The sequence below is a fragment of the Silurus meridionalis genome, chromosome 4, assembly GCF_014805685.1.
Source record: "Silurus meridionalis isolate SWU-2019-XX chromosome 4, ASM1480568v1, whole genome shotgun sequence".
NCBI lineage: Eukaryota > Metazoa > Chordata > Actinopteri > Siluriformes > Siluridae > Silurus > Silurus meridionalis.
In genome coordinates, this window is record NC_060887.1 from 31,635,099 (window position 1) to 31,659,798 (window position 24,700).

Sequence of the window (24,700 nt, forward strand, 5' to 3'; positions counted from 1 at the left end):
TAACCCAAACCCTTCACCTTCAGACCCTTTGATTTCAACTCTGTCTTTGTCTTTTGTCTGTTTTACTAATAAACTTCGATTTGCATCCAGATTCATGACAGACTACACCACATAAACATCTCAGACTAAATATGTTTAAGAACTTGAAGTTTTAAGATGGGGGGGTTGGGGGGGTGTAATTTCCAGGCCATTATGCATAGGAAATAAAAAGCCATCCAGCATGTCTTACGAAAGGTTTTATTGGATCTGAATCTTTGGAATGTATGTTTAGCTAAGCTGTTGAGAGAACAGTAGACACTGTTGATTTTTTTTCTTTTTATGATGGAGTGTTGAAATACAAAACATTGATTGACAGTTTTTTTTAAGGCCTTGCTGTTTTATTCAGATTTTCCTTCCTATAACAGCAATTACAGAATCAGTATTGAAAATAAAAGTTTCTCCCCTTCTTCTTGTGTAAAAAATAAAAGAAAAAGGAAAAAAAACAAAAGCACAAATTTCGATTTGACGATACAAAACCAAAGATAATCAATCAGCTAAATGGGAACTTTACTATAGGAAATTTGTATACCTTTTTCAATAATGAAAACATCTCAATAACCATATATTTCAGAATTATTTTACTTATTCTGAAACTATTAAAAAAAATGAACACTGTCCTTTTTTTTTTAATGAAGATTTCGTTTTTGTACAAATGAATGCTATAAACACATAAACCTCTTTAAATATATCTATCAGTGCAACATTGTTTCTTTTTTTTCCCTTGATGCTACAGTATGCTTTCTTCATCAAAACCGCACTGAAGCTAGTCGGCCTTTAGCTTCAGTGATCACACAGGTAGCATTGAGAAACGGGGTCATGGCATTGCAAACTACTGGAGAGAAATGAATAGAAAAACGTGTTTGCCACAGAACACAGCACAGCACAGAAACATACCAAGAAACCCTTAAAATATGAATCAGTTTAGGTGTGTACGTGTGTATGTGTGTGCATATGTTTGTGTGTGTGTAAAAGAAAGTGAGACAGAAAGGGAATGAGAAAGTGAAGTACTCTGGGTTATGTGTGATACAGAATGTGTGATATGAAGTTCTTAGGTTTTATATTGTTATTAGATGTTGAATGATGAGCCAGCGTTCCACGTGCTGGATTAAGTCTCAGTCCCTAATATGCTGTTCTTTTTTTAGTCAAGATCAGTGCCTTATCTGAATATGAGCTGATGCACATCCTCTGTATTGTGTATGCTGTTTATTCTGTGTGATTTGAGGCAAAAATCCTTTGGTACAGATGCAATGGCCAAAGTAATGATCATTGTGAGGCAAACACGAGGCAAACGTGACATCACCGAGAACGAGTTCGTCCAGAAGACAAGGTCAGAGATGAGAGACAAGCTATGACGATTTGCCAAATATCACAAAGATGATAGCACCATTCTTATTCTAGTCACTCACGCAAGACAGATGACGACAAAGTGCATTTCGAGGCGAGAGGGTGATTTAACAATGCGGAATCGAGGTGAGGATGACGATGTTGGTTTGTTCATTTCTGTCATGATGGCAAAACTGAGCAATAAAGAAAAACAGGGGGAAAAAAAAGAATGGGTAACACCTGATTTTCTTTCAGCCTTACGGATGATCATAAAACACCTGAATGGATTGAATGGACTTGTAAATGTATGTGAGATGTAGGTGAAGGGAGGTGCTTTATTTGTCAGAGAATAAGTGTTTGTGTTTTATGTGTGTGCGTGTTTGTGTTTTGCGTGTGTGTGAACCACCAGCGTTTTAACACATTAGCTGCATTTCTGGGAAAGGTGATAAAGCAACCCAAACAAGACGAAAAGCACACGTTTTTCACCTTCACAAAACAGTCAGACGATTGTATTTACAACACCAAAGAAAAAAAGGGATATTGCAGCTTATTTTTTTGTTCTTTTGTTTTTTTTACTCGTTTTCTTTGAAAAGGGCAATAAAATATATTAAAACTTACTGTATGTACAATATGTGGGCTCTCAACATTAAAGCGCAATGAATAAACCGGGTCATGATTGCAGGGTCAGGTGACCAGCATTTATGTTTTTGTTTATTATTCGTTTTCTTTTTCATCCTTCGTTTTTGTGTGTTTGTCTTTGTTTCCAGAACAAAAAAGGATGAAAGAAAATTTTTACAACTTAAAAATGAGGCCAAGAAAGATGTACCAAAGGCACTGACTGAACCACGCTGTCAGATACGTGTCCCATTATGGGCTATCAGACATGGTTCGTTTTGGATTTTTTTCACATCTTCTTTAAACGAAAAAAAAAAAAAAGAAATGTTCAAGATGTTTTTCATTCTTCCAGACAAAATGATAAATACATATAACATTTTCATATATTGGTCTCAACACCAGCATCCGATTGTAAAAATGAGCAACTAAAAAATAATAAAAAATAATAAAATTAAAAAATTAAAATAATCATCTAAATCCTCTGTACATATTCTTTTTGTTTGTTCGTTTTTTCATCTTCAACCTCAGATTCAATGTTTTTGTACACAGTGTCCCCTACTGGTGGGTTCTGTTCACTGCAGCTCCTGAGAAAAACACGGCTCAGTCCCTGTTCTCTTCTCATTGGTTCTCAGAAACTTGTCCTCATCCAACAGGAGAGCGCCGTCAGTCTGTTTATTTTATTTTTATTGTTTGCCCGCCTCCCTGAGGAAAGCTGTCCTCGCATTGGCTGGCGCCTCACGCTTCTGAGTATGAGTTCTGTGAGTTGATCTTGTCCTTCTTTAGCTTGACGCCATCCACCAGCTCGAAGTTATAGTTCTCCAGAGCAGATAAGTTCCTGTCGGCCATGGAGCCATGCGAGCAGGCGCAGTACAAAACCACGCCACAGATGGCACCCAGGAAGACGCCCAGGGCGCTCATGGCGATGATAGTGATCAGAATGGGGTCCAAAGTGTTCAGCATGTTCCCTGTTCCACTGATATCCTTGTTCTCGACAGTCTTTGGGAAGTTGGTGATGTCCACAGCTAGAGAAAGAAAACAAACAGTAGAAAAATTATTCACAGATGAAGTAATCTGCTTGAGTAGAAATTGCAATAACTGAGATAAGAACTAGAGAGAAAATTGTAGGAACTAGACATACAAATCTGCAAATGTGTTAAAGGATTTTATTCTTTTTTGTGCAAGGTTATGTACAGTATCAAATCATGCCCATGGTCCCATCTGTCAAGTTTGGCTCAGCCTGGTCTGACTTTTTCAGTCAATAGTCAGTTCAGTCAGTAAACTTTAGTAAAAATAAGATCAACACTTTAAATAATGCTGCAAGTTCCAAGGTACTACATGTACAATATGATATGAAAATAAATAATTAAACCTGCTTGAAATGGTTTCTGTTAAAAAAAAAAGAAAAGCCAAACTGAATTTCTGAATTACATACAGTCTAGCTGTATTAACCAATCAGAAAACATGACTGCAAAACAGGCATTACTCCCTTCCTGTCAGTTCTATTAAACATGCATGGACAGTCTGTATATAAGGGGTGGTGATAAATAAGCAGGAAGTGAGGTGCTAGTGAAGCATGAAGGAGTAGGAAATAAGCAGATAAGGCAATATACATTAACTTGTGTGTGTGTGTGTGTGTGTGTGTGTGTGTGTGTGTGTGTGTGTGTCTTTGGGTGTTTGAATTTTTCCTAGCACATCAACACCATCAATCCAACTTCGTTTAAGTTTGTAATAATTACTATTACGTCTATATGTGGTGTAACTTATGAAGACGTTTTAGTGCCATGTTACGAATAAATCTAAGATTATGAGAATAAAGTCGTAGCACAAATTTTTTTTATTCGAAATCAAGTTGAAATTACGAGAATAAAGTCGTGGCATTACAATGATAAAGTCGTAGCAGCATGACTGAAGCATTGGTGTATCTCTCTCTTGAGAAACACATCTCCCCTACGAATATTCTTAGAGTCAACCACTGGTTGCAATTTCAGACTGCACAATAGAGGCAATTTCTGTAAATGAGTCTTTTCTGTACAGATCAATTAACGAATTTGTTTCTTCTCAGCACTACAACTGACAGTTTGCGAAGCGTGTACCGTTACACCCCTTGTGGCTGCTGATGTTTGAAATGACGCTGTTTGTGTACCGAATCTTTCTGGGCCATCAATTTTAAGCTGCATTTGAGCAATAGCACCCTCTCAGGTCACAAAATACAATGGTCACAGAATCTGCTGTAACACTGGCATGACAGTACTTCAGCCGGTGCTGCTACGAGTTTATTCTCTTAATTTCGACTTTATTCTTGTAGTTCTATTTTTTATTCTCATTATCGTATTTATAAAAAAAAATTTATGTGGCACTGAAATGCTGTCATAGTAACAAAAACAGGAAACTTACGGAATTTTGCGAAGTCTTCAGCTAGCATGGGTTCTGTAGGGACATCTGGGTCTACACACACACACACACACACACACACACACACACACACACAAACACAAAACAGTTATATTAACTGACAGCTAACAAGCTTTTCCCACTTAAATAAAAACTATCAGTGCTTTGTTTTAAAGTGTATATATATTTTAAGTGCATTTCAATCTCTCGTACTGACAAATCAACATGCTAGATACTGACTGATCTTCATGAGATTTATGTCTGACTCACCTTTGCAATCCACCATGTTGATTTCCAGGATTTTAATGTCGTCCACAGCAATGTCTCCCAAGCTCTGTCCCTCCACCACACCCTCTATCACCACCTGCACAAACAAACGTTTAGAGATTCATTAATTAGTGTCGCAGTATCTCTTCTTGCTATTTATGCCTTAGTCAACAAGTGTGAATCATTGTTCTTACACACTGATATCATTTTTGGTATGTCTATCCATTACACGCACCTGGTAGGGTTTGCTTGAATGAGGGATCAGCACACGGGCCTCCCTCCAGCGGTTGCCCTGATGTCCGCTCACAGTCCAGAGCAGTACATCAGCTGTTTCTCGCCCACTCTCATGACGCTGCTTGATGTGCAGGGTACCGATGTGTGAGCCAAACATGTGATACCAGAAGGAGAGGCACAGATCTGATTCCTGACCCGTAACAGCTGGACTGACGAGCTGCGCCACCTCTTTCTTCTGCGCGCCAGTCGCAAGGGTGTAAATGAAGTTTCCAGAGCCACCTGAATAGAATCGGTATAACGTTTAAGGAATGGGAATGAACCGAGATATGATTTAAATCATGTGTTTTATTGCACTCTCTTTATGCGTTACCTGTGTGGTCCATGTTGGGGCCGGTATTCAATGTGGGTGTGCCACTAGACTGAATCTGCCACCTGTAGCTGCCTTCAGACGTCCAGCTGCAGAATGAGGGGTTGTTCGCCCAGCCAAAGTCACACGCAAACCACAAGAATGCTAGTAACACACAAATGCAAATGCTTAGAATAACCAAGACATCCTTATGCAGTATTATTTATATACAGAGTAACTTCATTTTCAACATCTGAGAAAAAGTCCAGTTTCTGCAGTATTAAAAGCTTCACCATTAGGGGGCAGTAGAACACCCTGCTACAAATGGGACATAATAATACAATCAAACTGATTCTTTAAAAAAATACATTTAAAAAAATATTAAAAATGCAGAAAGCTGTCACTGATTATGCAGATGCAAAATCTTGTGAGTGATATTTATATGTGCATAATATTGATGAAATAGGCAGAAGGTGTGAAATCGAGGCTGTTTAATACAGGGCACACTCTTTTCTGTGAGACAGGAGGGAAGACAGGAAGACAAGAGAATAGGGGGGTGTAAAATAAAAAAAAAAAAACAGATATAAAAGACAAACGATGTTGTCGCCTTTCTTTCTTCAGACAGTATGAAATGCAATAACGTGCGGATTCAGAGTGGCTTCTGCAGAGTATTTGCCCAGTGAAGAGGAAAAATTTTTCCATTAAAAGCCACAGCTAAGGCTCCCTGCCACTGTTCCTCAAAAAAAATACCGCTATCCAATTAAAAGTTATTTCTTTTTTCCCATCTCCAGAGGATTTGTACTGCTGCAGCGGAAGGCACCAGAAGTTTCCTTCTGGTGAAGTTTTACCAGAAGTCCAAAAATATTTGAAGCCGTTTGCATAACAAATAAACTGCATTCGAAATGGAATGGAAGTACCTATTCAGTAGTAAGATATCTAGACAACTTGCTTGCATTGAGTTTTCTGACTATTCCTACAGGATCAAAATAATTTCTATCCTTGTAAGGACCCAGCAAAATTAGCATAACAAAAAGCATGCATCATCAGACCCCACACATACACATCCTAATTAGAGAGAACTGAATTGTTCTGTCCTCCCACTCAATTTATATCCACACAGAGTTTTACTGCGTTAATGCTGATGAAGCTGGATTATTACAGCACTCATTAGCAATAACGCAACTCATAAACGTTCATGTCTACCTATTGCTGAGATAAAAGAAAGGACTAGTGTATTACAGTATGTAATGGAAGAAACAAATAATGTGAAAGCACATAGAACTGTTAATCTCTCTCACCTGTCATGGGGCCCATCTCTGTAGTGGTCTCAGGAACAGTAGTGCCACCTGCACCAGGGACAAAGTGAAATCAGACACACAGCTGGATATGGACTCGACTTAAGCATTACTTAAATTGTCAGAAAGCGAAGTTGCAGGTTCCTGTTAAGTGATTAAAGGAGCAGTATGTAATTTTAGAGCCCTTGCGCAATCATGGCGAAATCATTAACAGTCACTTGTCTTCACTCCAACATTCATACTTAAGTATTCCATAATCTTTTGAAAGATTTCTTTTTTTTAGTGAATGTTAAGTGCTTAACGGGGGTGAGGTTCATTTACAGACTGAAATTTTTTTTTCCAAAGATCCAGAAAGTATGTATCAATTCAGATCTATTACAATATGCTATAGTGATGCAAAAACTACTAAATATGCATGTTTAGCATTTTTTAAATCATGACCTTTAACTTTACAAATGACCTTTGTTTTAACAGTGGTTTAACACATGGGACTCTCAATAGTCTGGAAATAAACGAAAAACTACATTATACAAAATTACAAACTGCACCTTAACTTTCTACATGATTGTATCCAGCAATGAAGTGAAAAATAACTCCCTGCCTTCAACATAATAGGTAGCTGTTAACACAATACAACACAACACAATGCAACACAACACAGCGAAGCTGCTGCAAACAGGACAGAGACGGCTTATAAATAGTAGCTGGAATCACATTCAAGTGTCAAAATGATACTTTTGTTCATGTAGCACAAATTATTAGTGAAAGGTGACTTTATAGAAGGAATGACCCTTGAATGTGGTCCTGGGGTTAAGCATGTGGAAAATGGGTAGAGGGCAACATGCTTTGTGCAGTTTGCTCAGCCGGAATGTGCACGTAAGATAGTTCAGTGGATACAGTTAACATGCAAGGTGTAGCAAGGAAGGGCGCAGGCTTTGCTGTTAGCACCTTTCTGCTCGTAGTCATCACCTGTTCCACTGTGACAGTTGGCTTGATCATCGTCACAATCGTCCGATGGTGTGGTTGGAGGAACGGGCAGGGTGGGAGGCACAGTGGGTGCTAGAGATATATAAATAGAGAAGGGCATTACTAAATGAAGAAAAGGCACAACATGATAAAACACCCAAATCACACACTAGCTAGTAAGAGCATAGTAGCAGGACCAGAAGCATCTCCTGAGCCATGTGTGTATGTGTGATGTATGTGCCAGTGTGTTGCTTGTGTCTAGGTGCTGGGGTTTGGCTCTGCTGCTATGTGTCCTGGCAGTCTGAGCAGCTCCACCCAGGGCTTGGTCTGTATGTGTGAATGTGAGGCAGACTCAGGTCTCTCATTAGTCAGATGTGTGTCCTGCTGCCTGTGGCTCTGCCTGCTTATACTCACAGCCGGATTCCCTCCGTTTACTCACAACTTATAATGAGAGGCTCCTGAGCCTGCCAGGCTTTCAGCAAGTTAGAGAGAGAAGAGAGGATAGAGCGAGAGAGAGAACAGGAAGTGAGCGCAGGAAGGAGGGGTTAGATGGGATTACTGAAAGTTTGACGGGGTAAATTTCCTGCTGTTAGATTTGTTGTTAAACGCAGGTTTAAATTGCATGCATGATTTGAAGTAGCTGGAACAATCAAAGCCGATATTTTGTACTGCACAGTCCACACATTAGGGATGTTCAACTACAATTTGTGAAAGACAACAGATTCTCAGACGAGACTAAATAAAGTGAGAGGGAAAAATGCATGCTTCTCTGTTTAAGAATCTTTTAACTCTATTTTTTTTTTACTTCAACAAGCCATGTAGTTACTTTACTAATCAGACCCTTTGGAAAACAAATCACACCCTATGAATCTACGAAAATCTGCGAAAAAATTGCTTTCCTTAATGAGCTGCTATCTACTAAATTCATTAGTTGTTGAAATTATGGCCATGGATTGTTTCTGTTACAAAATGTTTTGAAATTGCTCGATTAAATCTTGTGAAACATGGCTTTATCTTTAAATATAAATGCTTTAAATTTATTAAGTCACAGTATTCGACAGATTTTTTTTTTCTCTGTGTAAAACTACCATATTCAAATTCATTTCCCGCTGTAACTCCAAAATTACTTCTTAGGCACATACTGAATGTTCACTTCACAGTGTGTAACTTAAATGGCAAAAAAGAGACTCCAATAAGTTACCTACATAAAAAAAAGAAGCTGTAAGTCCTTACATATATCTACAGATTTATGAGTTGACTAAAAGTGGCCCATGAAAAAGTGTGTTTATGTTTAATTCTTAATACATTGTATATAAAAAAAATCACAGAGATGAGAGTAACATTCAAATGCATAAATCAGTTGCGACCGCTTTGGTTACGTTCTAGCACCCTGCTGTTATTCTTACAGATACGGATAACACCCAAGTGTGTATATTTCACGATATGCTATACTCTAACCGTGTGTCTGAGACACGGAGAGAATGACTGAGTATATATAAACCGTTGTGAATTGTCCGTATGTGTGTGGTGCGTGAGTGTGTGCATTGGCTTTGCCAGTAAAAACAAGCTATCATCCAGCTAGAGCCCACAGTGGGACGCCGTAGCTTACATAAGCCAGCTTCAGTGATTCCAAGAAAGCCAATATGTAAATCCACTTAATGCTGTCTCAACAGAGAATGTACTCCTAACAAACTTAAATAAGCTCAAAGAGTGAGAGCGAAGGAGGAGGGTGTAGAGTAGGAGAAAAAAACGAAGAAGAAGGCCAGTATTTGTATCCACCATCCTTCATTACTTTTGTATTTTTTCATAGAAACAGTATCATGAGTGGCAGCCAACATTCATTATCTTGTAATAATATTCTGAGTTGACTATTTAGTTCTTCGCTACTACCTATGTTACACACACAGCCGTTCATGTACTAATTGTGATGCAGCAGAAATTAGCCCCATTCATTTCTATGAATAGAGAGTGGTACATCAGCACTTAAGTACTTTGGTCTGTCCAGCTCTATCACCTCCTCATTTATAGACATGGTAAAACATACCAGCATTTAAAACTTCTTGCTAATACCATTGTGCTTATCATCTTGTGGATTGCAAACTAGCCAGGTTCTGCTGCAACTCAGCATAACTGCATTGGCCAGCTGTATTGCATTCTCGGACCATTGCATTTGCTATCTTTCATATAACTGGAAAATGGTGAGTAAGAATATAAGTTCAACATCCCCCTGCGACATCAGTGCAACACATTACTGCTTAGCTCTCATGGGAAACACATAAATACAACCAGTAAACATGCTACAGATATTTCAACAGAAACACATTTCAGGGTGAAGTTATCCTTCTAAAATATAAAGATGGGATTTCCAGAGGATGGACTGTATATCCTTTCTGCTCTTTAGAGGGTCCCTGTCATTTGGTCTGTCCTTAGCGAGGGCCATATGCTGGTGCTTATTTGGGCAAAAGAAATCCTTTGATGGTGAATGTGTGGGACAACTGCACTAATCCTGAAGAAGGCTGAAGCCCTGAGGCTTTACTTTTTACCCTCTCGAGTGTATCCGCTCAAGTTCAGCCAAGCAGCATCTGTATTTATTCCTCCATGATGAGGGACCACACAGCGTGATTTTACACTGTTACGTTTTTTAATTTTAAAGCCCTTTAGTCTGCAACTTTTTTTGTTTGCTTTTCAGATAGACAAGTAAGACATTATGAGGGAAAATGAGAGAGAGAGACGTAGACAAATAGAGTAGACTATATGTAGACCTACCTTTAAACTCACAGCCCAGCAGCTCTAGTCTCAACCCCATGCCTGTTGGTGTAGCTCTGTCTGGATAAACTCTAATAAAGCGAGTCAAGATGGGCTCCACTGTCCTCAATACTGGTGTATCGTAGTTCATATTCCCCTCGAAAAGCTGCACAAGGACAGAAAGAAAAAGAGGTAGTCAGTATAATATAGAGCATACACGTGAATTCAGCCATACGTTTGAGCGCTTTCTTGATGTCTGTGAAAGGACGAAGCGGTGGGACAGAACTGGGGATAAAACAACGAAAATTCTTAATCCAAATAGAGACTGACATCTGAAGGAAACGTTAAAGCAAAAGCTCGCCAGCTACCAACGCAGCAGGGTGTCTCTCTCTCTCTCTCTCTCTCTCTCTCTCTCTCTCTCTCTTGAGAAAATCTCCCATTGCCATTCACTTCAGTTTTAACAGACTCCTTATACACAGTGGAACATCACATAAGAATGAGAAACAGAGAGAGAATTAAAGAACTGAAGAGACTAACGCATGCTCCCATAATGAAAAGGTCTACAACAGTAACAGCATGAAAGAGAATTAATGGGCTTCACTGTTAACTTTTCCTGTCTCCTTCAAGCTCGGATAGGAGGACAGAGTAGAGGATGAGAGAGAATCGAAAGGAGGTACTGTAAAACTAGGACTTTTAAATCAGCTACAGAGGCCCCTGTGCTAGATCTCTGCTGGTGTATTCTGACAGGCACGAGGTGTTTCGTCTCTTCACTCTCTTCCTGAGGGCAGCGTGGCTGAACAGCATGCACAATGCATACCAATGAGGCATTAGCACATTTACAGTCAGCTGCTGCAAATCCTTCTTCCTCATTCCCCCTCATCCATCCTACTTACCAAAATTGGAAAAAACATTTGATACATTTTATGCAGTGATTGGAAAGGGACAACGGTTTAAAGGTAATTTAAGTCAGAATGCCATTATTTTGAAAAGACTAGTCCACATGAAAAATTTAAATGGGAAATTGGTCCAAAATGTTGCAAGCATCTTAAGTATACATTTTGTGAAACATTCTATTGGCATGGTGCTGTAGTTTCCTCACTAGGGAAGGATAATTGGGGTGGCAATACTTAAGCATCTCCTGTTTCAAAAAAGAAATGCACGTTTTCAAGGGAACTGTGTTTAAAAACTTTACAGCATACTGTCAATAGGCTGAATTAATTTGCACTAAACGCTAAACTCCAGCTGCATTTCCGCTCACCTTGGGCTTGTTGCTGTTGGCTTCCATCACCATCTTCCAGTCAGAGCCGTTGTTGCTGTAGCCCAGACGGAATTTCTTCATAAAGACCTTGTTCTCACGGTGCTTCCCTCCCTGGATGATCAGTCCGCGCACGAGTTTCTCCTGACCCAGGTCTACCTGGAGCCATTCGTCCATGTATGACTGCGGTTGTGGAAGTAGAGTCCATCCTGAGCGACTGGTCAGGAGTCGAGCGTTCTCCGGCACCCAGTTGCGGTCTGTGTGTGAGGAAGCAGTGATCTGGTCATCGGTGATTAGGCCAGAGACCATTCCCAGCATTCCTGAACATGGATATTCTGCATGGAGATAAAGAAAGAAGGATAAGGTGAGACACAGGTGGACGTGAACACTGAGGAACTTGGGCACAGCAATGTTCTCAGCTCATGAAACGCATTGGAACGGGGAACCATGGAGACAGAATGTATTACTGGCTTTCTACAGCTGTCTCAGTGCGCTTAGAAGAAAAAAGGCTCGGATGGAGTACAGAAAGGCATCTGGAGAGACAGAAACGTAAATTAGAGCAAAGAGACAGCACCCAAGAGAAAATGAAGACACAGCATACACAGATAAGCAGTTCCTCTTTTCTCTCTCATTCTCTTGCTCTCTCTCTTCTGCTCTGTGCATATTAACTCACCCGCCTGCGGTGTTTGTCTCCAGGTATCTAATTAAAACTCCCCTCTCCTCTGGCGCTTCTACCTTTCACATCTGAGCTTCTAGTTTTCATGCACCAGGTTTCTCTCCCCCTCCTCCAACCCTGTTCTTTCGTCTTTGATATTCTCCCAATCCTATTTGGCTTGTCCTTTTTTTTTTTTTTTTTTTTCCTGTTTTCAGTATAGAATCTTTGGTGAATCTTGTAAGTTTACAATTATTGCACAATGTATGGCGTCTTGAAGGAGTCCTTATATACTATCCTTAATGTAATTGTTTGTGTCTAAAAAGACATTTGCACTTACATGGGCTCCCCATGCATCATAAGCCACTCTTTGGAAAAAAAAGACATGCCGCAATATTACAATCTAAAATCAGTTCAGTTCCTGTGAATCGGGAAAGCATCAGAAACACTATGAGATGTGTCACAGATGGGCTTAATGCAGTGTGAAATACCAATGCTGCCTGTGCAGCTCTGGAACGGATAAACACGCTTCCCTGCGATTTTCTGATGTGCTCAGATGTGTGAGCTACAGAAAGCAAAAAAAAAATTAAAAATAAAAAAGTCCAATGATAGTGGGATATTACAGGACATAGGAATGAGCAGTTTATGTTGGAATTTACTTGGGGGCTCAGTATTAAAATATATTCCTGGCTTTCATATTTGCACAATGTTTCGTTTCACTGTAATGATGGACGTTATTACTATAGAAATGATAATGTACCAAATATGCCCTTTAGGCCAAGTATCATAGGAGAAAAAAAATAAAAAAGATTTTTTATATTTATATATATATATATATACTGTATATATATATATATATATATATATATATATATATATATATATATATATATATACACAAAATTCAGGTAAAAAAAACTTAAAAAATAAATGAACCCATGAATGTCATCCTGTTGAGTTGTAATTGCAGTTCAGACTAACACGTATTTCACAGTGTGGGAATTTGTCTTTTAAATAGAAAACTACAACTAAATGTTCTCAGATGTAACACTATTACATGTTCTGTCTATGTTTGTTTCCCACTTTATTATCTGGTATTTTTTAAGAATTACGTTTAAAGAATACAATCTATATGTAAATTTGTTTTAGTAAACAGTTTAGATGTATTCAGATCCTTCCAGACAAATTATAACATTTTAAGAATCCAAAGACACTGAGTCATCTCATAGTGCTGAACGAATCCCTTTAAAACCATCGACTTACTTGTTTTTGTAGACATGTTTATGAAGAATCTTTTGGAAGTGTTTGGTGGGAGGTTGTCAAACTGTGTGTGTGGATGGTTGGTTGTGTGTGTGTGTGTGTGTGTGTGTGTGTGTGTGTGTGTGTGTGTGTGTGTCATTGCGTGAGTTGCCGGTCCGGCTGCAGTGATTGGGGTGGGTGTGTGAAGCGGGTGGCGGCACGCACAGATGGCCTTATTTACAAACAAGTAGAAGAAGGTTATTAAAGGCTATGTGGATGTGGAATGACTGTTACACATGACGTCTCATCAAACCCTTCTCCTGCACTTTAACGCATATCTCTCTGTTGTTATATACTGTGACAATCATGCTCGGATTGTATGTTTAACTTTCACATGCAGGGCCATCAACTCGGTATGGGTGGAGTACTGTGTAAAGATTACTGAAACTAGAAAGAATTTCCAGAGGTTTTTTTTTTTTTAATCCCACAGGTTACATTATTTACATATATTTCAGCATTTTAGAATTAAAATAAATGTTTACATTTGTTCACTTGTAAATGGAAAGTTTTGGATGATTTTTAATAAAATGATATACTTACAAGTGCTTCTTATTATTATCATACATATACATATTATCATAACCACGTGCTTCTGCATATATTATCAAAACCATAATCTTGTCAGTGTAGAAATATATAAGATATGTCTATTTAAAAATATATTTTTGTAATGTATTATTTATATACATATGCATTCAAAGGCATGACATTAATTCCCATATTCAATGCTCTATGCTTAAACAGGCTTTCCCAATTTTTTGAAGTTTGTGAATGCTCCAAGATGGCCGCATCATTAGAGGGAACCCGCAGCACGTTGATGATGTCATGAAGAAGTCTGAGCTCTTATGATGTGTTTTAGATGTGGTGCACTTATCCACCCTAAACATGGCTGCCCCAGCTGGACGCTAGCGTTTCATCAAACCGAGTATATATACACACCCACACACATACACAACCAATACTAAATTTCACCCAGGAGGTTACAGAAGATAAAAATAGAACCACTAAATGTAGGCTGTACATTAGATTGATAGTACACACACACACGTCTCAGCAGGGAGTCGCTGATGACATGAAAGGCTTCATAATCAAAACCCTGCTGAGGGTGGAGCCATGCCAAAACATGCAGATGAGCATGCAAATGAGAGCTGAGCCAGCTGGGACTGTGTGAGTGGTGACCGAAGAGCCATGCATTTATAATAAGAATGTAACATGCGTGTGCAAGTGTGTCTGGTGGAAAAGCCGAAGCTCTGGGGAGGGTTAGTGGGTTCAGAGGGGAGAGAGAGAGCAGAAGTGAGAATGTTCTACTCTCTCGAAGGAGAAGTAACCATGCCTGCCATAGACACTATTCATTTTAAATGAAGAACATCCAAACACAGGACTTTTGAATGCGTAATCCTCTTTAGCACATCAGGGCCCATATATAATGCAGAAACAACCCCCACATCCTCCAGTCAAAAAAAGAGAAACAGCACAAATCTTTCAGTGCAACGAGTAAACATTTCTCACACATGCCAGGAGTGTGCAAGAAATGTAAACAACGTAGATGAGAGATTTATTGCCCTTTAGAGGAGCACATGGACCAAGCATGGCTTCTGTCTTGTACTGCTAATCTGATTTAAATTGTTAAACATAAACAATATGTTTGACAATTCGCAGCTGCTTAAGCTTAGGTAAATCGATAGGGTCGGAGGATTCGGGCAACTCGCCCCGAAACTCACCTGAGATCTTACAGCCATACACTTCAAATCGCAGAGCAATGCCCGTTTCCCATGTGTAGGGCCGGATCCGGACGAAACGTGTCAGTGTAGGTTTGGGCAGCAAGGTCTTCACAACATCTGTGGGGTTCGTGTTGCCCAGGAAAACCTGCCAGGGAAGTAGCAAATCCCACATTAATTATTAGCATGCTTTCTGGAGCGGATTCATCAAGGACTGTCCCTAGAAGCCTGAAAATTGTGTCACGTTTTATCTAATAAACATAGCCGCCGATCTGGATTACATTCAACACATTGAAGTGGGAGATGGTGCAGTAATTACTACAAGAAACATTTTTGCTAAATGTGTATCAGTCTCAATGTGTTTATTGTAGGATGACAAAAGACAAAAAATTAACAAACCTGCTTTATTCAACCCAAAACAATTAATCTCCAAGATTATTTAACATTTGATTCAGAATCACAGTTTTTTTTTTACATTTATGCTTTTATATAACATTTATTAAAGATAAAAAATCTAAAAAAAAGATTTTTTTTGTATTGACAAAAAACATTTTGTTGGTGATAACAGCAGCTATTATTACATCCCAAAAGTCTCTATACAGAGCAGAAACACTTCTTAGCAAAGTATATTTAGTTTATATTATAAATATTTTTTAGGTAGACCATAAGAATTCCTCTGACAAAAGCAGTCCATGGTGTATGTACCAGGAAAAGATACAGCAAAAAAGATCATTTACCGAAACGCACTCAAATTGCAATTACATGCCTTAACATCAGATGTGTTCATGCGAATTCATCATGAGTGGAAGCAACAACTCTGCGGGTGTTTACAAAGAAATGACAATCATGCATTCGGTTTGCAAATGAAGTTACATTTTGCCAAAATATGTGTTAATTTCCTCTATGTATGGAGTCTTTTGGGACTCTCTGTAGTTCCAAAGCAAATCACACATTTATATGCATAACTTGTATGACTTGTGTAATCTAATATGACTAACAATGAAAAGAGTTAAAACATAAAAAACGTAGTGCATCATGAAAATACGACAAAGAAAACCCAGAAATGTTAAGCAGCTAGAATCCTGTATTATATAATAATATCTTTAAACATATGAAAATGGTTAACCCTGTATTGGGTTGTTAATTATATTCCTGTAACCCCACACCTATTATGTTTAATTTATTACCTAATCTTGAGTATTATGTGAGCAAACCCTTTTCTAGCTCACTTCAAGAAACATTATTTCGGGAACATTAGAGTATAACTGGCTCAGCAACTGTTCAGTGCTTACTTTCTTACATTCAAACAACTTTCTGTATTAGTAGGGAAGGGTGTTTATGCATTTGTCCAAGTAAGCACTTAAAAATAAATTAAACAGGTTAAATAAAATATGCTGATGGATTAAACAGGAACAAGAGGTTCAGTCAGCGTTAAAGCGTACCACTTTCAGTTCATTTATTTAACTGTAGGTTTTATAAATGCCACATTACTCTCTGTTTTTATTGGTTTCCAAGATGAATGAATTGCAGTCTTTTCTACCTACCACCCTTCTCTCATTGGCTGCTGGAAGGCAAAGAAAGAAAGAAACTGTTTGCACACGAATTATATTAAGTGTGACAATAAAAAATATCAATACTGAATTTTACACAGTTCCATAATTCAATGCTGGTTATAAATTGGGCTCCCAACATTGCCAGCTGTAGAGAGATACACAGGGAGGCTTTGTTCTATCTGTTAGCGGTTCAAACACCGCAGTAAAAGTTCAAACCCTGTCTAATTATGGTTCTGTACATGTGGTCACTGTGCTAAGTACGGCTCATTTAGTGGCTTTGTCAGATATCGTTATGTCTCCCAGATCTAGACTGAACTGACAGCTATAGTGTGTTCAGCAAAGGGAAGGGAAATTCGACATGCCAGAGGAAAGGGAAAGGGTTTGGAGGGAAAAGCTTTGTATTTCCTCTCTGAAAACATCACACCCTTCTCAGTCTACATGTCATTAAATATACTTAATAACACAGACAATTGTCTGGATTCATGGCTTATTCTTATTAAACATAACCTTAGAGTATTTGTATTCTATTTTATCATTGGGTCTTGAATGCTTGTGACCGTTTGATATGCTGTTACTCGGCCCTAGATGAGATGAGATGTGGATGAGATGAGAGATCCATTCACACGGAGCTCTTTAATTTGTGCACTTGTACACGCAAATGTGTTTAGATGTGTTTAGGATGTCTGGAGCCATGCGACCGCAGAACCTGCGATCTATTCTATGCCGCTGTATTCTGTTTTTGCTGATATCTCAGGGTCTCTGGGAGCAGCTTGTCAAATGTGTGAGTGTGAGGCAAAGAACAACACAAGGGGCTCTCTTTAAATGTCACGCCAATGCTCCATCCAACTGCACCAACTATTAAAAGCCTTTTTTGGAGAGCGAGTGGCAAGCACAGAGGCAAACTGCAACCTCAGCGCTCTGCAAATGGGCCCCTTTTTCACTAAAGCACTTTAGAGCATCGAGAGAAAGAGAGAGAGAGAGAGAGAGAGAGAGAGAGAGAGAGAGAGAGAGAGAGAGAGAAAGAGAGAGAATTGTCAGAACTGTAAAGTCTTTATAAAGAGGGAATTGTGATTTTAATGGGGGGTCAGGAGAGAAATTGGGCCTCTGGGTTTACAGACAACAACAATAGACAATTGAGACACACATGCGACACACACACACACACACACACACACACACACACATTAGCAACACACAGAGCTAGGTCAACATATTTTAAACAATTTCTAACTTAATAAAAGACAAAAGAAAGATAAAAGATCTACACCTACTCCTGACCCCTTTAGCTCTACTACTCTGTCCAGCTGCTCAAACACAAAACTCTTTCCCTGTGTCCTTCCATTCAAAATTCTCTGTTTATTAATGCCTTTGTTGTTTGGCTTTGTTGTTAAGTGTGGAAATCCCAAACACAAATGTTGACATCATTCAACAATCAGAAAAAAAAAGCTCTAAATAAAAATCTCCCACCGCCTGTCTGGCTACTGTGGTTGTTTTGTAGTTGTTTTTCATGTTGTTGTTTTTTTTTTTTTTACTGCACTTGTAAATTCATTCGGTCTCAGAAAGAGTTCGCATTCCAGGCTGGGGGGAAAATTGGGAGTCTGAGAGACGTTAGAAAGCATGGTGGTCTTTATGGAGACGGATACGTCATGGATACTTTAACAGACGAGTACTCTGTTGGCAATGACGCTAAGAAATAGGCATTAAACGGTACAGTGCAGACTGTTCTGAATTAATATCTATACCAGGCTGCATGAGAGATGTGCAAAAATCATCAGCGTGATTTCGACTTAGAATTTCAGATGCACATTTTATATAGCAAATTGCCGAGCTGAGAGCTTGAGACCATTTCAACTAAAACTTTAAAGGCAAAGAACTTTCTTTATATTTCTGAGCATTGTTTAATCATAGCTGAATAATAAACAAGTACAGGTAGTCCCCGAGTTACAATGGAGATGTGTTTCGATGACCCCATTGTAACTTGAAAATTCGAGACATGGCCTAGCCCACCCAGGAGAATAATTTAACAAATTACAGTACATCATTTAGCAAAACTTTACAAATTTACACTACTGTACTGTATAAACTATACAGTATATACAGTATGTCACAAAAGTGAGTACACCCCTCAACCATTTTAGTATATTTTTCTCAAAGGACAATACTATAAAAATGAAACTTGGATATATTTTAGAGTAGCCATTGTGCAGCTTTTATAGCAGTATAGATTTACTGTCCCAGTTTCATTTCTATAGTATTGTCCCTTGAGAATATATACTAAAATAGTTGCTGAAATGTAAGGGGTGTACTCACTTTTGTGAGATACTGTACGTATACTGCAGTGGGCACGTACATGAGGGTCAATTTGCGAGTGGAAATCTGAGAATACGGTGTTACTTTTGCCTGCTGCGCAAAACTTAAAATATTTGTACAAATTTGTCATATCGCTATTGTCATAGTAAGATCGTAACGATTGTAATTTTAACCATCGTAATTCAAGGACCATCTGTAAATGGTTGAAATATTGGTTTTCTCCACCACATGTGTACTATGATGCAGTGAAATATCCAATAAACCAAATGTGAGCAAAATTCATTGAAATAACAAGCAAAACCAAATTGTATTGTGAATGCACAATCCAACCATCAAGGACAAAAACAAAAGGTCAGTTTTGTCTATAAATAGGAAAATGCATTAAACTTAAATTGCTACCTGGATAATATCTTTCCATATCAAATTTCCTGATATAGTATATATACAGTTCTGCTGTTGTATAATCAATAACATGTTGGTGTAATGCAGACCGGTATGTAGCTCACTGTTACCACCCTGAAGTTATCAGTTTACATAAGAAAGTTCTTCCTATACCACAGCAATTGAGCACAAATTATTTTTTTGCGCAATAAAGAATAACTGAGACATTCCTGATCACCTGATCTTCACCTGGATACATTCATTAGATAACAACATTTAAAATTCTTTTGTAATAATACATTAATATGATCTGAGGTGCATTTACCAGTGTGACACTAAAACAGGTAGTAGTAATGGCTACTTCCTTCCCCAGTCTTTTTACATATCTGATCTTTTGAAGTTAATAAGGGAAAAACACAGCTTATCCTATAGAGAAAGAGCAAAGCTCTTCATCCTAAAGACTTAAAAGACACAGACTTATTTCTGACTATGCAAAAAACCTTACAATGGAGATTCCTTCTACTGTTTAATGTCTAATGTCCATTAACATGAACTCTGCTGAAGCAGCACTCTGAGCCAATGTTATTAAAAAATTAATGATCACCTTTTGACCAGCCAGAACTGAAATTTTCAGTAGCGCCATTGTATAAGATGACCTTTCATTATAAGTGTCATAGTGTCCAAATAGAGCTTGTACCTTTTGTTTGGAGCCTTCCTTCAGCGTGATCCAGTCTTCCCCATTGGAGCTCACATCCACCTTGTATGACTTCACATAGTACTTTTTATTTGTCTCCTTAGAGATGGCACCCTGAGTCCCGATGGCTGAGATGAAACGCAGAAACCCAAGATCAACCTGAGGAAAGAACGAGCGAGTTGTACAGTCAACAGCCTGAAAGTATGGAAGACTTCAACTGTAAAATATGCCTGAAGTGTGACACTGTTATAACCAAGCGAGGCACCTAGAAGGTAAGATTGATTTAATGAAGCTGGGCTTAATAAATGGTGGCACTGGCGACGATTTAATTTCCTGTGATAAGACGCAAGAGTTTATTGGATAACCGGGAGATATGGGACTTGTCTGGCTAAGTGACTAAAGCAGTAAAAATGCATAAAAGAGGAGAGATTTTCAGATGTGTGCTGTATGAAAAGATGAATGCTTCATAAATGAATCATGAGCTCTGTTATCATTATGGAGGGATACCCTGTGAGTAGAGAGAGGGAGACAGAGAGCAAGAGAGAGAGAGAGAGAAAATATGGGTTACTGGCAGAATCTAAATGTACAGGAAAAGTCTGAGTGTGTTGTTTGCAAATGTCTAGTTTTGCAGACTTTGCAGTCTTTCAGATTTAAGACAGACAAAGCAGAAGCATGTCTGTTAAACTAGTGACACAGACAGACTCTTGCTGCATATGTGTTTTATGATATGATTATATCCGTGAAAAACACATCCCGTCTTGCCTGCCCTGTTAGGAGAGACGAGAGAGACTGCACATGACCTTCTTACCCTCTGCTTATAAAAGGGATTGATTTTGCAGTTTGTGCTTTTGACTCTGCCTGATCGCTGGTTATATACTTACTTCTTGACTGTATGGTGATTATAGTTACATATAGACTTTAATGTACACAGAACACAAAGTGAAATAATAATAAAGTAAATACTCAGCAATCATGTGAAAATGGCATAGGAACATTGATACAACTGTAACTTCATTCAGTACATGTATTTACATGAAAATACAATCTCATGAAACCCTATGTCCTTTTGTCATCCCAAAAACTACAGCTAGATAGCCTAGATTACCCTAGATGCTACGACAGGATTTTCATTACAAATACTAGCTAAATTCGCTAGTCAGCTAGACTAACCCATTTCTCCTGAGGCTCAACATTTCTGCGAATTGTTTTGTGACACACTTTTAAATAAAATAGCCGGAACATGTGAAAACCATTTATTATAATCTGATCTAGCCATTCAATAATGTTAACAGTTAAAATAATCACATTTTTAAGTTCAAAACTCACACAAAAGCTTCCAGTATGGGTTTAGAAACCTGTTTCAAACATCAGGCTCCTGGAAGTGCTGTAGTCATCACACAGCAGCCATGGTAACAGCACATTAAAATCCTGGCTGGGTTTAAGCAGAACATTGCTGGCTGTTTTTCTTGACATGGCTTTCATTTCTTATTAAACACTCGTCTACTGTAACTTCCAGGACATCCAAGCAAAGAACAAAAACAAATGGAAATGAGCACAAACCGTCCAGTTCGCTACTTTATGCTTTCATTCAAATTTCAACTTGAACCAGATTTGCCATTGCTGCTTTCTCAGAGCAAAACCAGTTTTCAAGAAAATCTTAAAATGTGTCTGCTGCATAAATGCAGTCAATATAATCTTCTGTTTTAGAGTATTAATAATAAATGTGGAAACAAACACAAAATTGGATTGTGTGATGTCTATTTGAGTAGATGGATGCCTGGATGAGGTCATTGTGGCCTTGAGATTCCAGTCAGGAAACAACTTTAGCCACATTTTTCTTTTACAAGCAATTCAATTTAGGCATTTCATTTTGGCTATGTAGGACTATTCAAGTCAAATTAGTAAGAATATGCAAATATAAAAAAAAACTTCTATACAAAGGAGCAGAAAAGCCACAAACATGACTGCTGATAATGTCTAATACTTTTTACAATTGGTACATACCTATAGATGGGACACAATCATTGGAAGTGATATTGCTTTTTGTCGCCTTTGTGCTTCGTCACCATTTGTGTCATGTACCAAGAACTCTGAACAGATGAGATGCATGTTTTTAACATAAATGTTGGTTGTGTGCCAATCACAACTTCTACAGAACACCCAGAAAATCGAAGATTTCTATTTTCAGTTCATAAACTACAGAAGTCATAAAGGAGCCACAAACACACTCCTATCTTTATTAATGCACAAAAAGACTCATGAACAGCTTTATCTGAAATCAGCTCCTAAATGTTTCTTGGCAGTCTCCACCTAATAAATAAACACTTGCATTTAAAATGCAATTATCTCTAAGCCTACTATTATTTATATATTTAAATAAGTTCAGCAGATAAGTGCATTTAGTGCAATTCACTGTATGTATTAACTAAAAAAAAAATCATTATACTGTTCTATACTGTTGTTATTGGCACACAACCAACATTTATGTTTAAAACATGCTGTTCAGAGTTCTTGGTACATGACACAAAAATCATTATACTGTTCTAATTGTATAATGTTTGTCAACTTATATCAACTTATTGTCATCATTGTGTTTTTTTTGCTTTATTCATTTAATTTAATCAACATTTGCAATAATGGTATGCATTTTTATGACTGTTTACCTTTACCTGTAGACTGTTATCATAACCTAGATTGTATTTATTGTATGTAACTTATTTACTGTTTACATTGCTGGTTGCATACTGTAGTGCTTTCCACTGGGGCAGTGGTAGTCCAGTGGTTAAGGCTCTGGGTTACTGATCACAAGGTCAGCGGTTCGAACCCTAGCACAGCCAAGCTACCACTGTTGAGCCCTTGAGCAAGGCACTTAACCCTATCAGCTCCAGGGGCGCCGTACCATGGCTGACCCTGCGCTCTGACCCCAGCTTTCAGATGAGTTGGGGTATGCGAAAAAACTAGAAATTTCCCCACTGTGGGACGAATAAAGGTTAAATTATAGCTGTTTTTAGACAGCAACAATAAGCTTTACCCTAACGTAACTGGGGAATAAATGCACCTGGTTTACCTGGTTTATTTCTTGATTATGTACATATTTCTACACCAGAAGATACATATCTAGGTTTTGAGAGAAATTGGTCGTCAAGTCAAGAAGCTTTTATTGTCATTTCAACCATATAAAGCTGATGCAGTACACAGTAAAATGAGACAACGTTCCTCCAGAACTCTGGTGCTACATAAAACAACATAGAGCTGCAACACACAACATAGAGCTGCAACACACAACATAGAGCTACTTAACAGAACACAGAGCTAGGGACTAAATTAAGTGTCCTCGCCACATAATGTGCATCGTGTGCAATGAGTGCAAACAATGCAAAGCAAAGACAGTGCAAACAAACAACACAAGATACAAAATAGCACCGACCAGTGAACCTACCGTATAATATACAGTACAATATGCAAAAGAGAGAACTATAAACAAAAGTGTACTTGTAAAACATGAAAAAATGTTGTGTAAAAACTGGGTGAGTGAAGTAGCAAGAACAGTATCAAAATCTGCAACAGATTTCCCAACATCATGTTGTGTGCTATGGCGATCCAGAAAGCATCATTAGCACAGCTGAAAATCCCTAATTACCTAAGACGCAGATTCCCAGATGTTGGAGCGAATGCATAGGACACAATCCAAAACACTACCAGAGTACCTTATAAGGAAAGGGGCATGTATTACGCATTTCCTTGACCCTGACTTTTTTACAGAGAACGCCATGGCCACACTAATATGTCTCTATATCTGGACATGCACTCTCAGTGTACAGCCTGGGAAACGTCAGGTCAAACATTCGAGACTGCTGTTGAGTAAAAACATCAATCATGGCTGAAAGTGTGTTTTGTTAAACAGAATGGGATTTATGGACAGGAGTCGGAATTGCTAGCGGCTATAATTGTTGCGAGCGAGTTGGACCCCTGAAGTCCCCTTGTACAATTTTGGTCAACTTGCACCTAACTTTCATCATTTTCTATTCTCTTTCTTCAGACGTTAGGCAGTTAAGCAAGATGGAAAGCCTGTGAAATGGCCTGAAAATCTAACACAGTATAGGTTTTAAGTAGAATTTCATATCGCATGATTATTTTAATTAAACCCACAAAGGAGTTCAACTCAATTAAAAACCGTAGCATACCATGCTTTCTATAATTGTGAAGCCCCAAATGTGTTTATGACCTTGTGAATGATTCATAGCATTTCCATGACTGCTCTGTGGGAAAAAAATCCTGTTTTTTGCTTGTTAATTATTTAATAAGGGGGCATGTGTGGCCACAGGCAACCTCTCATAATCTAATTGGATAGAAATGTCATTTTGCTACAGGATATATGTGTCATCTTCTCAATATAAAAATACTGGATAAGTTTATATCTTTTTGTATTTAAATGAATACTATTAGGAAGCTCAATCTTGAGTAGGCATTTATAAAAAGTAGACTTAAATTGAAAAATTTCTCCTAAATATAATGTATATCAAAGCTCTCTCCATAAGGACAAGATCTGGCACAGAATGATTATGTAAAAACTACATCTGCTTCCACACGCAGAATAACAGGCACTGGAGTCATTAC

At 38.3% G+C, this 24,700-nt stretch overlaps 1 protein-coding gene across 2 annotated transcripts in view; it reads right to left on the bottom strand.

The window, feature by feature from the left end:
- Positions 1 to 223: 223 nt before the first annotated feature.
- Positions 224 to 24,700, bottom strand: part of nrp1a (neuropilin 1a) — a 65,667-nt gene continuing 41,190 nt past the window's right edge. The window contains exons 7-17 of one of the 2 annotated variants that reach the window (XM_046847034.1): positions 20,087 to 20,242; positions 15,149 to 15,293; positions 11,480 to 11,811; positions 10,243 to 10,387; positions 7,459 to 7,569; positions 6,514 to 6,561; positions 5,240 to 5,380; positions 4,871 to 5,148; positions 4,639 to 4,732; positions 4,372 to 4,422; positions 224 to 2,999 (exon numbers count right to left, since the gene is read on the bottom strand). In XM_046847034.1, the coding sequence (XP_046702990.1) occupies positions 2,713 to 2,999; positions 4,372 to 4,422; positions 4,639 to 4,732; positions 4,871 to 5,148; positions 5,240 to 5,380; positions 6,514 to 6,561; positions 7,459 to 7,569; positions 10,243 to 10,387; positions 11,480 to 11,811; positions 15,149 to 15,293; positions 20,087 to 20,242 (1,788 nt within the window). In that variant the 3' untranslated portion in view covers positions 224 to 2,712. The remainder of the gene's footprint in view (positions 3,000 to 4,371; positions 4,423 to 4,638; positions 4,733 to 4,870; positions 5,149 to 5,239; positions 5,381 to 6,513; positions 6,562 to 7,458; positions 7,570 to 10,242; positions 10,388 to 11,479; positions 11,812 to 15,148; positions 15,294 to 20,086; positions 20,243 to 24,700) is intronic. The other variant, XM_046847035.1, reaches the window with a different exon arrangement.